The sequence below is a fragment of the Cetorhinus maximus genome, chromosome 36 (genome assembly GCF_964194155.1).
Source record: "Cetorhinus maximus chromosome 36, sCetMax3.hap1.1, whole genome shotgun sequence".
NCBI classification, from domain to species: Eukaryota; Metazoa; Chordata; class Chondrichthyes; order Lamniformes; family Cetorhinidae; genus Cetorhinus; species Cetorhinus maximus.
Window position 1 is genome coordinate 3,595,678 of NC_135914.1, and position 16,862 is coordinate 3,612,539.

At 51.9% G+C, this 16,862-nt stretch overlaps 2 protein-coding genes and 1 long non-coding RNA gene across 8 annotated transcripts in view; 2 read left to right on the forward strand and 1 right to left on the reverse strand.

Moving 5' to 3' along the window:
• Window positions 1–16,862, reverse strand: part of LOC144672241 (uncharacterized) — a 253,793-nt gene that overhangs the window by 89,593 nt on the left and 147,338 nt on the right. The gene's annotated exons all lie outside the window — the stretch shown is intronic.
• The window catches only part of shc1 (SHC (Src homology 2 domain containing) transforming protein 1), a 144,235-nt gene that overhangs the window by 21,752 nt on the left and 105,621 nt on the right, over window positions 1–16,862 (forward strand). Inside the window, exon 1 of one of the 6 annotated variants that reach the window (XM_078534040.1) lies at window positions 5,941–6,074. The exons of 3 other annotated variants lie outside the window; for them this stretch is intronic. In XM_078534040.1, coding sequence (XP_078390166.1) covers window positions 6,060–6,074 — 15 coding nt within the window. In that variant the 5' untranslated portion in view covers window positions 5,941–6,059. Of the gene's footprint in view, window positions 1–5,940; window positions 6,075–13,548; window positions 13,570–16,862 lie in introns of those variants that run through there. 2 more of the 6 variants (XM_078534043.1, XM_078534039.1) reach the window with 2 other exon arrangements.
• The window catches only part of LOC144672235 (AN1-type zinc finger protein 6-like), a 151,995-nt gene that overhangs the window by 5,395 nt on the left and 129,738 nt on the right, over window positions 1–16,862 (forward strand). The window lies entirely within an intron of this gene.

Genomic DNA, 16,862 nt, shown 5'->3' on the forward strand with positions numbered 1-16,862 from the left:
TCTCTAGAGTGGGGTCTCGAGCCCACAACCATCTTTCTCCAAGGAAGGCAACTGCGCTGACACTACAGGCCAACCACAGCGGTCTCAATGCTTCCTTGCTGCTGGGATCGGATTTGTGGCCGGTTGGTGGAGAGACTCACTAAGCTGTCCCAGCACTAAGAGCAACTCGAGTAGAGCTGTAGTGGTGCAGGAGGAGGCCGTTCGTCCCATCATGTCCATGCCAGCTCTCTGCAGATTCGATCCAGTCAGTCCCATTCCCCCCCTACTCTGTCCCTGTAACCCAGCAAGTTTATTCTACCCCTGCAAGTGCCCGTCCAGTTTCCTTTTGAAATCATTCATCATCTCTGCTTCCACCACCCTCGAGGGTGGCAAGTTTTAGAAAGTCCGAAGCCGAAATGGTTGGAACACCTAGTAGCCTATCCCCACCAAGTCCTTGATTCCCTCACTCGGAACTAAGGTCTGACGGTGCCTCCCAAAGCGGTTTCCTCTACATTGGAGAGACCGAACGCAGACTGGGTGACCGCTTTGCAGAACACCTTCGGTCTGTCCGCAAGCATGGCCCAGACCTCCCTGTCGTCTGCCATTTTAACACTCCACCCTGCTCTCATGCCCACATGTCCGTCCTTGGCCTGCTGCATTGTTCCAGTGAAGCTCAACGCAAACTGGAGGAACAGCACCTCATCTTCCGACTGGGCACTTTACAGCCTTCCGGACTGAATATTGAGTTCAACAATTTTAGATCATGAACTCTGTCCTCCATCCCCACCCCCTTTTTTATCCCTTTTTCCAATATTCATTTTTATTTATTATCTACTTATTTTTATTTATTTTCATTTTTATTTATTCATTCCCCACCTTTTATTCTATTTTCGATTTTTTTTTTTTCCTCCCCATCACCCACCCCACCCCACAAAGGGCCATCTGTCACTTATTCATGTGGTTCTTTTCAGAGTGCTTACTCTTGTCCTGCTACTATCACAATCTGCTTTAAGACCATAAGACATAGGAGCAGAAATTAGGCCATTCGGCCCATCGAGTCTGCTCCGCCATTCAATCATGGCTGATAAGTTTCTCAACCCCATTCTCCCGCCTTCTCACCTTAATGCCACCATCAGCAACTCCTTCAGTCTTTACCGCTACCATTAACCCCCCCATTGTCCTTTTGTTCATGACATCTTTTGTCAACCTTTCCTTTGCCCCCACCTATATCTGGCCTTCTATCCAGCTTCACCCACCCCACCCACCCCCTTTAAACAGTATAAATTTCATCACATTTTTACTTCTCTTAGCTCTGAAGAAGCGTGGTACAGACTCGAAACGTTAAGTCTGCCTTTCCCTCCGCCGACGCTGTTGGACCTGCTGAGTTTTCCCAGCATTTTCTGCTTTTGTTTCAGATTTCCAGCGCCCGCAGTGTTTTGCTTTTATCTGACCTTTTCGTGCTACCTATTCCAACACTCTGCAATGCAGGGCAGTTTAAGCATAAAACAAAATTATATTTTGTCGTTACTGTAAATTTTGAGAAACCCACGATACCTTTTCTCATGCATCTATGGGACGTGTGCCTCGCTGGCTGGGCCCAGCATTTATTGCCCGTGTTTAATTGCCCTTGAGAAGGTGGTGGTGAGCCACCTCCTTGAGCCGCTGCAGTCCCTGTGGTGTACATCACTTTAGTCGGGTGACTCTTAGCTTGGCTGTTCATTGATCAAATATTTGTTTTAATAACCGGTTACGCTGATTGCCGCGAGACTGTGTGCAAGTGCAGCTCCGCTAACGCAATAAAGAAAGGGAAAGTGACCCTTCCAATCTGGCTCGGGTTAAACATTCACAGAAGTGGAACTAAGAGTCAGGCAGGAGTACTTCAGTAATGGAAGTCTGATTGGAATAAGCCCACTGAGGTTCACTGTCGGGACTTGTACAAAGGACCACTCTCAGGGTGAGTTACTGAAAATGCTCAGTGTTATGTTACAGATTCCATTGCTGTCCTGGCCAGAGCTCCCACCTTTCATACGTTTGGGCTCATCCAAATTTCTCTCCCCGTAGCCTAACTCACACCAAGCCCTGCTCCCTCATCATCCCCTCTGCACTCGCTGACCTATGTTGGATCCCGCAACACCTTGAATTTAAAGTTCTCATCCTTGTGTTCAAATCCCCACCCTGCCCTCGCTCCCTCCCTCCTTATCTCTGTAACCTCCTCCAGCACCTACACCCCCTCCCTATCTCTGTCACCTCCTCCAGCCCCTACACCCCTCCCTATCTCTGTCACCTCCTCCAGCCCCTACACCCATCCCTATCTCTCTCACCACCTCCAGCCCCTACACCCCTCCCTATCTCTGTAACCTCCTCCAGCCCCTACACCCCTCCCTATCTCTGTAACCACCTCCAGCCCCTACACACCTCCCTATCTCTGTAACCTCCTCCAGCCCCTACACCCCTCCCTATCTCTGAAACCTCCTCCAGCCCCTACACTCCTCCCTATCTCTGTAACCTCCTCCAGCCCCTACACACCTCCCTATCTCTGTAACCCCCTCCAGCCCCTACACCCCTCCCTATCTCTGTAACCTCCTCCAGCCCCTACACCCCTCCGAGATCTATGTGCTCCTCCGATTCCAGTGCCTCGCGCATCCCCTGATTCCCATCGCTCCACCATTGGCGGCCGTGCCTGCAGCTTCCTGGGGGGGGCTCTGAGCTCTGGAATTCCCTCCCTAAACCTCTCTGCCCCTCTCTCCCCTCCTTTAAGAAACTCCTTAAAACCAACCTCTTTGGCCGAGCTTTTGGTCACCTGCCCCCTAATATCTCCTCGTGTGTCTCGGGGGTCGAATTTTGTTCGATAATGCTCCTGTGAAGCACCTGGGGATGTCTCCCTGTTTTAAATGAAAATTGTTGGCGTGGCAACCAGGCCTAGTCCTGGGTTCCTCACACACCTCCAGTTGTACCATTGCTACTGTGCAGCATAGCCATCAGGAAGAAAAAGCTCATTGTTGGGCAGCTTAGCCCACTGCAGGGAGTACGTGAACACTTCAGGGTTTCCACATTTTTCTCTTGAGAAGCTCGGTTCAAAAACCAAATGGCAGCGAGCGGGGGGAGGGCAAAATTTCAAATCGAAGTGGGATACGAGAAAAGACAATGTAAGAGGAGCCAAATGAACACATCGGACCACCACAGAAAGAAAAATTTAGGCTCCTTCAACACCTGGGAACAGCGCAAAGCTCTTCACGGTGGTAGGAAATGCGGCAGCCAATTTGCGCACAGCAAGATCCCACAAATTGCAGTGTGGTAAATGGCCGGATCGTCTATTGATTCGTGATGTTGATTGAGGGGGAAACGTTGGCCCCAACCATCCCTGCTGCTCTTTTGAAGTACTCTTACTTGATCTTTTACACCGTGGTTTGAACATCCTCCCCGAAAGGCAGTGTAGCGCTCCTTCCGAATTGGCACTGGGAGCGTCGGGAGTGTCAACTTTTATGCTCGAGTCACTGGGCTGGCTCTCGAACCCGCCTGACCCTGAGACGAGAGAGCTACCCTACCCAGCCATGGCAGACGCAGCCTGTCGAGGGGCCCCATGTGACCAACAGCCACTCGGGAGCCATTCTGGACTGGAGGGACCCAAGCCCTGGAGCCCAGCGAGGAGGTTGTTGCTTTGGAACGGGGGAGGATGAGACTGGAGGAGAGAGAGGAAGCAATGCAGTGTTGAAGCAATGTGAGACTTGCCATAGTTTCAAGGGGAAAAAATTTCTAATTTATTGGATGTGAAGGTTTTGGAGGCTTTTGAAAGAGGTTCTTTTACACAGGACTTGCTGGCAGCCAGCTCCTGTTAGGTGTTTTTTTTTGCTGTCGCCTAGTAACGTGAACAGTGAAGTGTGTCTAGTTTCAGGATCAGTTTCCACCCGGATGCTACTTCTGCAGTCGAATAGCCCAGCACGTCGTGTTTGCAGAGAATTGTCCCTTTGACAGGCTGCGTGTGAAACAGTGCCTCAGCCTGAGCCAAACCTGATTAGTGCCATTTGGTAGAATCCACAATTTTGGGTGGGGAGGGTGAAAAGTAATATGTTCAGGGCTCCTTGAACCACTCAACTTAACTATCAACCCCAGACCTGAGGATGGCGCACCCTGTTTAATGGGATTTCCTCTTGAGTCTCTCTCCCCCCTGGCCTTCCTCCTTGGTGTTACAGATCACTCAGAGCCAGAGTCGCTGTGGTAACATCCGCTTTACATTGTGGTCCGGAGCTGTGGGCAGTGATGGTAGAGGCTCCAATGTCCTTTTGTCACGTGACTGACCAGGAATCTCTCCGGCTCTTACCGCCTGCCGTGAGTGTGTGTTGGAAGGGTTGGCAGGTTGGTGTTCGACCTGTTGTAGTCGCGTTACGAACGCCCCTTTCTCGGCCACCAAGTCCTGGGGTGGGACTTGAACCCGGAGCTTCTGGCTCAGAGGCAGGGACGTTACCCACTGCGCCACAAGGACCTCCGTAGCCCCGCGGCTCCTAACCCGAATGGTGAATTGTGAGACTCTTGACCTCGTGCCACAAGAGAGCTGAGAGCACAAGAGAGCACAAGAGTCCGCACAGTACCTCAGAGAGAGGGAGAGTTAGTTCCAGGCCTCTCTCTACATGGTGAAGAGAGGGAGGGACAGATATTTAACCTATCTGTGTGTGCGGAGCATAAACATTAACATAGAACCGTAGAAAAGTTACAGTGCAGAAAGAGGCCATTTAGCCTATCGTGTCTGCGCTGGCCGTAACAGAGAAAAAAGAAAGCTGCTTATTGTAATCCCACTTTCCAGCGCCTGGTGCATAGCCTTGCAGGTTACAGCACTTCAGATGCAGGTCCAGGCACCTTTTAAATGAATTGAGGGTTTCAGCCTCAACCACCAACGTAGGCAGTGAATTCCAGACGCCCACCGCCCTCTGGGTGAAAAAGTTTTTCCTCATGTCCCCTCTAATCCTTCTTACCAATCACCTTAAATCTGTGCCCCCCTCCCTGGTAACTGACCCCTCAGCCAGGGTGGGGGGCGGGGAAACAAGTCTTTCCTGTCTACCCTATCCAGGCCCCTCATAATTTTCTGCACTTCGATTAGGTCACCCCCCCTCAGCCTCCTCTGATCTGAGGGAAACAGCCCTCGCCTACCCAATCTTATCCGCATAGCTGCAATTTTCAAGCCCTGGCCACATTCTTGCAAATCTCCTCTGCAGGGCCGTTGCGCCCTTGCTGTAATGGGGCGACCAGCACATTGGAGCTGATGGGCTGAGTGGCCGGCTTCAGGGGCGCAGGTTATTCAAATGCTTTGCAGCGCTTGTCGGAGGATTTATTTCACTCCGACTTGCACCAGGGCAGCGCTCCGTTCTTGCTGCCTCACGTCACCGCTGCAAGTTTTCCCGTCTTAAGGAATCAGCCATTTTGCATTCCCCAAAACCGCAGCCCTACCCACTCGCCGTCCGCCAGATCAGGTAAATCACGACAGGCTCGGACTTGCCTGCTCTGTAGGGCTCGGAGCTTCTTAAATCAAAAATACGCACGCAATACGAATTTACAACCACCGAGGCATTGGGTGAGTGTTATGAAGGGGTGGTTGGGGGGGGTGGGAAAAGTTTCCCTGCAGATTTCCCAGCCCCGTGTACTGTAATTAAAACCACTTGCCCTGTTTGCTTGGAGACTTGTGTCCACGTTTACAATGGAAGATGAGTATTTTGTTTCCCCCTCCCCTACTTTTCTTCTGGACCAGAGCCAGCATTCGGCTTGGTCCCTCCAGGGAGAAATGGAAGATGTCTTGTGTGTATTTGGCACTCGGGCTGCTGTTGTGGAGACGCAATTGCAATTCAGTCTTGCATTAGTCGCCACCAGCGATGCTGGCTGTTCTCAAGTGTAGCATATTGTTGTGATATTTTTTTTTGGAGTTGTATTTATCAAGTGGGGGGAGGGAGGGAGGGAGGGACCTGATCTCGTGATCTGTTGGCCATATGATGCCTGTGCATCTGTTTCTTGAGAGAAGACAGGACTGCAACAAAGTGGGGCTTGTGCTGTGAACAGCTGTACCTGTACACACTTGTGCGTTGCATTTGACAGCCATGGGAGATTATCAGGTCTGTTTGCTTTGTGCATGTTTCCACTGACCACCCCCCCACCCCCTCACCCTCTGGTTCTTGCAAGTCCCCTTTACCCCACTCCTCTCCCTACACCCACCCACTCCCGCTGTTTAGCATAAAGGTTTTCTTTTTTAAAAAGCATCCTTTTCTTTTTCGTTTTCCTTCCCTCCCTGTTCAAGAAAAATAACTTGCAAGGACTCTGAAGGCTGTGTTTGCGCGCTGGAGTGTTTTTATTTCTGCCCAGCCCCTACTTGCCAAGCCTGAGTTAAATGCTCGAGTCAGCTTCGGGGCTGCTTGATACAGTTTGTGCTCGTTTATCTCGCCAGGGTTTTAAATTGCAATCTCGGGTTTATTTTTTTCAAACTGTCTTGTTGCTCAAACTTTGTCTTTTGATTCGAAGCCCTCGTGCAGTTTGTTTGTGGAAGTACGTGGGACACAATCCAGTTTTGTGGTATGGCTTGGCGCCTGTGCTGGGAGCACCGTGGCTTTTTTGGGGATTGGGACAGTTCGGTGCCTTGGTTTCTCTGGGTTGCCAGAGGTCAGGCGGGAGGAGGGGGTGGCGGGGATCGGCAGGGGGCCTGCTGCCCGGTGACTCTTGATTTGGTGTCGTTCCTCCGTATAGAGAGAGCTGAGCGACTCTCTGGAAGCCTGTGGCACGGAAGGAGGCCATTCGGCCTGTCGTGCCCACATGCAGCCCCCTCTGAAAGAGCAGTCGTGCTTTGCCGCCCCCCCCTCCCAGTTTTCGGCCGGTGTAAACCCTTTTTGTTAGTTCCTCCTCCTGAGAACAACTTCTCCGACTCCCTTTCAGAATTATTCAAGGAATTGGCTCCCAACACCGTTTCAGGTCAAACGTTCCAGATCCTGGCAACTCTGCGAACGCCACTGGCCACCATCTTGCGATTTTTTTTTTGCCAACGATTTTAGACCCCTGACCTCGGGTTGTCGACTCAACTCCTCCGAGGAAGATGGTTCCCCTCTCTCTCTTTCTCTCTCTCTCTGAGCCAAATCCCTTGACCACCTTGAGAACCTCGAAGAGGTGACCTCTTCACCTTCTCTGGTTGAGCCTCAGAGCGCAATCTCTAGACCTCAAACATCACCCATTGCAACTTGGCTATGGCCCGCCTATGTATTTTGGGATGGTGGCGGCAGGGGGCTGTGGTTTGTTGGGGGGAGTCCGTGGAGAGGTGCAAATACACCTTGCAGGTAATAGAGCTATACCACCACTACCACCACCACCCCCCACCTTATCACAAGTGCAGCCAATGGTAGACTGAATCCTTGGGGATTGCCAGATTGGTGGTGGCCCCTGCCAACTAACCCTGAATGGCTGAACTTTTCTTTCATGGGATGTGGGCGTCGCTGGCGAGGCCAGCGTTTGTTGCCCCACCCCTAATTGCCCCCGTGAACCCAGTGTCTCGCTCGGCCATGTCGGTGGGGCGGTTAAGAGCCAACCACATGGCTGTGGGGTCTGGAGTCACGTGTAGGCCAGACTGGGTAAGGACAGCAGATTTCCCTTCCCCTAAAGGGGCATGAGTGAACCAGATGGGTTTTTTTTAAACAACAATCGATGATGGTCGTCATGGTCACCACCACTGAGACTCGTTTTCAATTCCAGATTTATTAATTGAATTTAAGTTCCACCAGCTGCTGGGGTGGGATTTGAACCCGTGACCCCAGAGCATTAGCCTGGGCCTCTGGATTACTCGCCCACTGACATTATCCCTGCACCACCGTCTACCCTCAATGTAGGGAAGTGGCCTGAATACAGCCTTTTAAGTCGTTGTGGAGCACAGGACGGAGGGGGACTGACTTTGTGTTGGGTGGGGTGTATATATAATATATAGGCAGGTTGCAATGCCAGATAACGCTGGACACACTGGGCTGGTTTGGATCATCTGGGGGATGGGAATGGAATCTTCCCAGACTGTTTTCCCTTAAGTGGCCCTGGGTTTTGAGGTTTGTCTGCCCCTCCCAGTAGATGACGAGCCTGCGAGTTGGTGGCGTGGTAAGGGAGGAGGACGCCTATTTATGATGCTCCAGCCATGGTGAGATACGAGTCAAGCTTGAAGCGCTCAGCTGATCTTGACACGCCTGTTATTTTCTTTTTTGGAAAGCTCGTGATGTGTTTTCAATTGATTATATCCAGCCCCATTAATAAATCAGGTCTTTTTTTTTTTACTGTGGAGGGGGATTTGTCATTGTGTCATTACCACTTGACTAATGACAGCCCAGTTTCTGTGGTAAGCGCTCGAGCGCTAAAAATACACAGGGCTTTTAAAAAAAAAACGAGAAAAGATGGGTCAGCGACAGCCCCTGTCATCCGCAGTTGCTGTTGTGTTCCCTGGGGCAAGCTGCTTTCTGCCCAGCTCTCGCACTGACCACGGCAGCCTAGACGGAAAACTTTCAGTTATGCGTTTGGGGCAGGGGACCAGGTGAGATCTAAAGTGTTGGAAGAGGCACAGCTAACACAGGTCCCATGCAGCCTCAGAGCAGTGAGAGTCTAAGTGCTAACAGAAGGCCCGTTTCCTTAATGGAAAAAAAAACGTGCATTTATATAACACTTTTTACAGCCACTGGACATCTCAAAGTGTGTTATAGCCAATGAAGCACTTTATGAAGTGTAGCCATTGTTGCAATGTAGGAAAATCTGTCTTTTAAGTTCACAGCGCTTGCATAATGGGCTCTCCGTGCCGTGGGTGGGTTTGTTTTATTCGTTGATGGGGTGTGGGCCAGCATTTTATTGCCCTTGTTCAGAGGGCATTTAAGAGCCAACCGTCTTGTTACCAGTCTGGAGTCACAGGTAGGCCAGATCGGGTAAAGGCAGTAGGGTTTCCTCCCCGCTAAAGGACGTTAGTGAACCAGATGGAGGTTTTTACAACAATCGACGACAGTATCGTGCGCCGTTATATTCCAGATTTTATTCATTGAATTTAAATTCCACCAGCTGCTGTGGTGAGATTCGATCCCGGGTCCCCAGAGCGTTACCCTAGGTCTCGGGATTACTAGGGCCACCGGCAATACCACACCGCCTCCCCATGTTCTGCTTCAGTCCCGGGAGCGCTATTTACAATGATATATATTTCTGACTGACGGAATTCGCCATTTCTGTGCTTGTTTTGGTCGTTTGATCCCCTTCTGTGGTCAACTGTCCCGGGGACATGCCCTTTGGATTAATTTTCCCTCATGCATCCCTGCAGCAGGTTTGCAGCCTTTGTAGTGGAGTATTCATGTTTTGCTTTTTTTTTAAAAAAAAGTAAATCTCCTTGTTGCTCTCTATTTGAACGACCTGATGTGCAGCATTCCCTGGTCGAGAAGCTCGTGCCGGCTCGGGTCTGATGCTGAATTTTGAACCGAAACTAACCTGGGCTGCCCAATATGATCTGCAGACACGGGGTCGGGTTCCACATGTACGTCAGCAGCCCTTGACTACCTCTCGCGAAACCTCAACAGCCCAGCACAGCGTCTGATCGTGGATTAGCTCCAATTCCTTCCAAACATTCCTTGCTTTAAAATTCAAGGTGTGCAATGGGGCTGATGCTAGCACTCGTTCAGGAGCTACCCGCTGCTCGGACCCATTAAAGTAGATTCTCGGCCTCAGAAAATACACCTTTGTTAATACATTGAATTCCCAGCGCACGCAGGCCATTCGGCCCCTCTGCTCCGTGCTGGTGTTTCTGCTACACACAAGCCTCCTCTTTTCCCCCCATCAGCATCTTCTATTCCTTTCTCCCTCATGCGTTTATCCAACTTTCCCCTTAAATGTGCCTCCGCTATTCGCCTCGACCACTCCCTGTGGGAGCGAGTCCCACATTCTCCCCACTCTCTGGGTAAAGAAGTTTCTCCTGAATTCCCCAGTGGATTTATTAGTGACTGTCTTATATTGATGGCCCCCCTAGTTAGGACCATAGAAAGTTATGGTACAGAAAGAGGTGACTCAGCCCATCGTGTCTGACCTAGTCTCTCCCTACCCCAACCACGAGTGGAAACACCTTCTCTACCTCTACCCTCTCGAAACCCCCTTGACGTAATTTTAAAGACCTCTATCGGGTCACCCCCCTCAGCCTCCACTATCCTAGAGAGGCCGCCAAGGGCCAAGGGGCCAGTGCCGAAGTTTCATTTCAAGCACTCGCTGACAACGCTCAAGAGTGTAAGTAAAAGGCTTTTCGCATCTGTGGAACATCCCAGTGTGCTTCAGGCAGTGTTGCCCTCCGAATCAAACGTTGCAGTTCATTTGCTGACAGCAAGGCCCCCCACCAAGGGGTAAGGAGTTCAATGATTTGTCCTTTCACTCTTGGTTAGGGGGGAATAAATGTTGAGCGGAACCCCCGTTTGGCTCCCCCTGCGACCACAGCGACCACAGGACCCGTCCTCCAACCAAGCCTCGGTTTAACGTCTTTATCTTGACTCCGTTGGTGCGGCAGTGCCTCGGTCCTGACACTCATCCCTCAGCTGGACTGGGGATGAGGTGGCTGGAGAGGGCCACCTCCTCTCAGCTGAGAGTGCAGGGGTTCTGGCTACTTAGCTCGATCATCAGGAAATACTTACCTAGCAAATAAAGTTGAACAGTTCTTCATCCGTGACTCACCATGCAGCACCTGACTCTCCTTTATTAATTCTTTAGGTTAATACAGGGAAATAACAAACTCGTAACAGAGAGCTGCTGATGACTGAGTGCCAGACTAGACCTGCCTTGTAACAGTTGCTAAGGCACTTGTCTATTATGCACAACTTCCACCTCCTTTTGACCTTACAAGATAATACCCCAGCCGTACGTGGGTACTAACCGGCTGCTGACCTTTATGTACTGGCTGCTATTACCTTCATCTGGTTGTTGTGATGGTTTATTTCCCCTCCCCCACTTCCAGCAAGTGCCGCAGCAAAGGTATCATCACAAAACTTCTCCAGAGTCCTGCCCTTTTGCCTGTGGCTCCCAACTCTTGAGTCAGAAGGTCGTAGGTTCGAGTCCCCACTCCAGAGACTCGAGCCCATAATCCAGGCCAACACTCCCAATGCCAGTGATGAGGGGAGCGCCACACTGTCGGAGGGTCAGTGCTGAGGGAGTGCCGCACTGTCAGAGGGTCAGTACTGAGGGAGTGCCACACTGTCGGAGGGTCAGTGCTGAGGGAGCGCCTGCACTGTCGGAGGGTCAGTGCTGAGGGAGCGCCGCACTGTCGGAGGGTCAGTACTGAGGGAGCGCCGCACTGTCGGAGGGTCAGTACTGAGGGAGCGCCGCACTGTCGGAGGGTCAGTACTGAGGGAGCGCCGCACTGTCGGAGGGTCAGTACTGAGGGAGCGCCGCACTGTCGGATGGTCAGTACTGAGGGAGCGCCGCACTGTCGGAGGGTCAGTACTGAGGGAGCGCCGCACTGTCGGAGGGCCAGTACTGAGGGAGAACCGCGCTGTAGAAGGCTCAGTACTGAGGGAGTGCCGCGCTGTGGAAGGGTCAGTACTGAGAGAGTGCCGCACTGTCAGAGGATCAGTAATGAGGGAGCACCGCACTGTCGGAGGGTCAGTACTGAGGGATCGCCACGCTGTCGGTGGGTCATTACTGAGGGAGCGCCGCACTTTTGGAGGGTTCGTACTGAGGGAGTGCCGCACTGTCGGAGGGTCAGTGCTGAGGGAGTGCCGCACTGTCGGAGGGTCAGTGCTGAGGGAGTGCCGCACTGTCGGAGGGTCAGTACTGAGGGAGTGCCGCACTATCGGAGGGTCAGTACTGAGGGAGCGCCGCACTGTCGGAGGGTCAGTACTGAGGGAGCGCCGCACTGTCAGAGGGTCAGCGCCGAGGGAACGCCGCACTGTCGGAGGGTCAGTACTGAGGGAGCGCCGCACTGTCGGAGGGTCAGTACTGAGGGAGCGCCGCACTGTCGGAGGGTCAGTACTGAGGGAGCGCCGCACTGTCGGAGGGTCAGTACTGAGGGAGCGCCGCGCTGTCGGAGGGTCAGTACTGAGGGAGCGCCGCACTGCCGGAGGGTCAGTACTGAGGGAGCGCCGCGCTGTCGGAGGGTCAGTACTGAGGGAGTGCCGCACTGTCGGAGGGTCAGTACTGAGGGAGCGCCGCACTGTCGGAGGGTCAGTACTGAGCGTATCAAGGAGAGTGCTGTAGCAGAAGGCCATGGAGAGAGGCAAGTGCTTCCATTGGCTGGGTCTTTGACTTCCATGAACATGAGTAAGAGTACTTGGCTTTCCTTCGCCTTCCCCCCTTCTCTCCCGCCCTCCCTCCCTTTCCAAAGAAGAAACTTGTAGTCTTATAAGTTAATTTCCCTAAAGTGACCATCCAATATCCTTTTTACGTTATGGAGCTTAGAAGAATGAGAGGTGATCTTACTGGAACATCTAAGATCTGGAGGGCCCTTGACAGCGTGGATGCTGAGAGGGTGTTCCTCCTAGTGGGCGAGACCAGAACTGGGGGACATAGTTTACAAATAAGGGGCCTCCCATTTAAAACAGAGATGAGGAGGGATTTTTTTTCCCTGAGGGTCATTAGTCTGTGGAATTCTCTGCACCAGCGAGCAGTGGAGGGCGTGGTCGTTGATGATATTTGTGGCTGACTTGGACAGGAGTCGGGATGGGGTGGGGTTATGGAGGGGCAGTGGGAAAATGGTGTTGAAGCCAAAATTAAATCGTCCATGATCTTGGGTGGTGGAGCAGGCTCGAGGGGCCGAATGGCCTACTCTTGCTTCTGTTTCTTATGGTCTTATAAATCTGGTATGCTCGCTCTGCTTCTCTGGCACACTCACCCCCCCCCCGCCCCCCCACCTCTCCCTCTCCTTTAAGATGCTCCTAAAGCAGACTTCTCTGAACAAACTTTAGGTCCTGCCCCTATTATCACCTCGTTTCAAATGGCTCTGTTTCAAATATTAATATCGAAACAAAAAACTGCGGATGCTGGAAATCCAAAACAGAAACAGAATTACCTGGAAAAACTCAGCAGGTCTGGCAGCATCGGCGGAGAAGAAAAGAGTTGACGTTTCGAGTCCTCACGACCCTTCAACTTCAGAACTGTTCTGCTGAAGGGTCGTGAGGACTCGAAACGTCAACTCTTTTCTTCTCCGCCGATGCTGCCAGACCTGCTGAGTTTTTCCAGGTAATTCTGTTGCTGTTTCAACTATTGTTTGATAACTCTCCTGCGACATACCTTGGGACGTTTTAACTGCATGAAAGGCTCTGTACAAAAGGGAGCTGTAGACTAATTTATCACCCAATGGATAAACGGACTTTGTCTTGGTAAATTGTTCTTCAATACCCGGGCAAAGTTCACATTAACACAGCCGTGTGTCAGCATTGTTAATTAGGGGGAGGAGATGATGGCAGCATTCTTAAATGGTAATAAGGAGAAAAACCTGTTTGAGGATCAGTAACGTTGGTGCAGAAATATGCTACAATGAAAGTACATCAATCGGACGAGAAAGGACGTGTGACTGGCAAAAACGACCCCACCAGGATGAACCTCTGGAGCGACAATGAACCACACCCAATGCAAAGTCATTTCCAGGTACTTGGAATTACTCTGACCAGCCCTGGCCTCCATCCTATAAATAGGATATTGAGGCACTAAAGAAGGTGCAAAAATGATTTGCTAGAATTATACCTGACCTTGAGAGGTTGTAACTACCAGGAAAGGCTGAACAGGCTGGGGATTCTTTTCTCTAGAAAAGAGGAGGCTGAGGGGGTGTCCTGATAAGAGGTCTTTAAAATTCTGGAAGGGTTTCGATAGGGCAAAAGCAGAGGAGATGTTTCCACTTGTGTGGGAGAGACTGGAAGAAGGGGGGTCATCAGTATAAGACGGTCACCAATAAATCCGATGGGGAATTTAGGAGAAACTTCTTTACCCAGAGAACAGGGAGAGTGTGGGACTCGCTCCCGCGGGGAGCGGGGGGAATGCGGGACTTGCTCCCGCGGGCAGCGGGGGGAATGTGGGACTCGCTCCCACGGGGAGTGGGGGAGAATGTGGGACTCGCTCCCACGGGGAGTGGGGGAGAATGTGGGACTCGCTCCCACGGGGAGTGGCGGAGAATGTGGGACTCGCTCCCGCGGGGAGCGGGGAGAATGTGGGACTCGCTCCCATGGGGAGTGGGGGAGAATGTGGGACTCGCTCCCACGGGGAGTGGGGGAGAATGTGGGACTCGCTCCCGCGGGGAGAATGTGGGACTCGCTCCCGCGGGGAGCGGGGAGAATGTGGGACTCGCTCCCACGGGGAGTGGTCGAGGTGAATAGCAGAGATGGATTGAAGGGGGGAAGCTGGATAAACACACGAGGGAGAAAGGAATAGAAGGATGGGGTGAGATAAAGAGGAGGTGGGCGGGGGCCCCTACAACCCTCCCTGTTTCTGTAACTTCCTCCAGTTCCTACAACCTTCTCTATCTCTGCAACTTTCGAACAACCCTCCCGAGATCTCTGCGCTCCTCCAATTCCGGCCTCTTGAGCATCCCCATCCCCCCGATTCCCATCGCTCCACCATTGGCGTCCGTGCCTTCAGCGGCCTGGGACTTAAACTCTGAAGTTCCCTCCCTAAACCTCTCCGCCTCGCTTTCCCTCTAGCTCCAGCTCTCTCCTCCTTTAAGACGCTTCTTAAAACTGACCTCTTTGACCGAGTGCTTGGTCACCCTGTCCCTAATATCTCATGTGGCCCGGGGCCAAATTATGCCAGATAACGCTCCTGTGAAACGCCTCGGGACGTTTTGCTACATTTAAAGGTGCTATATAAATGCAAGTTGTTTGTGGCTTTTTCTGTCATTGTTGTGCCCTGATATCGTTTTAGTGGGAGCTATCTTCAGTTTCCTCCCCACTCTTTGTTAGGGCCACTGAAAGAAGGGTTTGCCCTGATGTTGACATTGAGTCACCCACTAGTTGATGCGAGAGGCTCTGTTCAGTTTTTTGAGCTTTCCCCCTCAGTGGTCTGTGGCTTGGCAATACTTGACCTGAGTTCCTGCTGTCCGTAGTGCGTCGGGCCAGTGCTTCATGTGTCGGTGCAGACTCGATGGGCCGAAGGGCCTCTTCTGCACTGTGATATTCTGTCGTAGAGCTGGGAGCTTGGCGTGCAGCGCGGTTAAGGGGCAGCATAGCTGGAGGATCGCAACGACCTTTACTGGGCATCTGGGCATCGCTGGCAAAGCCAGCGTTCACTTCCCATCCCTAACTGCCCCTTGAGAAGGTGGTGGTGACCCGCTGCCTTAAGCCGCTGCAGTCCCTGTGGCGTAGGTGCACCCACGAGTGTTTTATTCCTGCAGCGGTTTGATGCAACTGAGTGGCTTGCTGCACCGTTTCGGAGGGCAGACGGCCATGTGGCTGTGGGTCTGGAGTCACCATGTGGGCCAGACCCGGGTAAGGATGGCAGATTCCCTGGCATGATGGGCATTAATGAACCAGATGGGCTTTTACAACAAGCCGATAATTCCATGGTCATCATTTAAAAAAGTTTTATTCATTCATGGGATGCGGGCGTCACTGGCTGGGCCCAGCATTTATTGCCCATCCCTAATTGCCCCTTGAGAAGATGGTGGTGAGCCGCTACAGCCCGTGTGGTGTAGGTACACCCACCAGTGTTAGAGAGGGAGTTCCAGGATTTTGACCTAGTGACAGTAAAGGAACAGCCAATATATTTCCAAGTCAGGATGGTGAGTGGCTTGGAGAGGAACTTGCTGGTGGTGGTGTTCCCCATGTGTCTGCTGCCCTTGTCCTTCTAGATGGTAGTGGTCGTGGGTTTGGAAGATGCTGTTGAAGGAGCCTTGGTGAGTTCCTGCAGTGCATCTTGTCGATGGTACACACACTGCTGCTACTGTGCGTTGGTGGTGGAGGGAGTGAATGTTTGTGGATGGGGTGCCGATCAAGCGGGGCTGCTTTGTCCTGGATGGTGTCGAGCTTCTTGGGTGTTGTGGGAGCTGCACTCATCCAGGCAAGTGGGGAGTATCCCATCACACTCCTGACTTGTGCCTTGTAGATGATGGACAGACTTTGGGGAGTCAGGAGGTGAGTTACTCACCACAGGATTCCCAGCCTCTGATCTGCTCTTGTAGCCACAGTATTTATATGGCTGGTCCAGTTCAGTTTCTGGTCAATGGTAACCCCCAGGATGTTGATAGTGGGGGATTCAGTGATGGTAATACTATTGAACATCAAGGGGCGATGATTAGATTCTCTCTTGTTGGAGATGGTCATTGCCTGGCACTTGTGTGGTGCGAATGTTACTTGTCAGCCCAAGCCTGGATATTGTCCAGGTCTTGCTGCATTTGGACATGGACTGCTTCAGTATCTGAGGAGTCACGAATGGTGCTGAACATTGTGCAATCATCAGCGAACACCCCCACTTCTGACCTTATGATGGAGGGAAGGTCAGTGATGAACCAGCTGAAGGTGGCTGGGCCTAGGAGATAAATGTTTTATCCCAGATTTATTAATTGCTGTGGTGGGGTTTTACCTCCTGTCTCTGGACTATTTGTCCATGCCTCCAGGTTACCCATGCAGTCACATCGCCACTGCCCTCCTCATGCGAACTTACGAACAAGGAGCAGGAGTAGGCCATTCGGCCCCTCGAGCCTGCTCCACCATTTAATAAGATCATGGCTGACCTGACTGTCACCCCAACTCCACGTTCCCACCCATTCCCAATAATTTGTCACTCCACCCTCCCCCAGCCTTTGCTTACCAAGAGCCTATCCACTTTGGCCCTAAAAATATGCAAAGACTCTTCCTGAAATGGCGGTGGAAGCAGAGTTCCAAAGACTCCTCCCCTCTGAGAGGAAAAATTTTGCCTCATCTCCGTTTTAAATGGGCAACCCCTTATTTTTA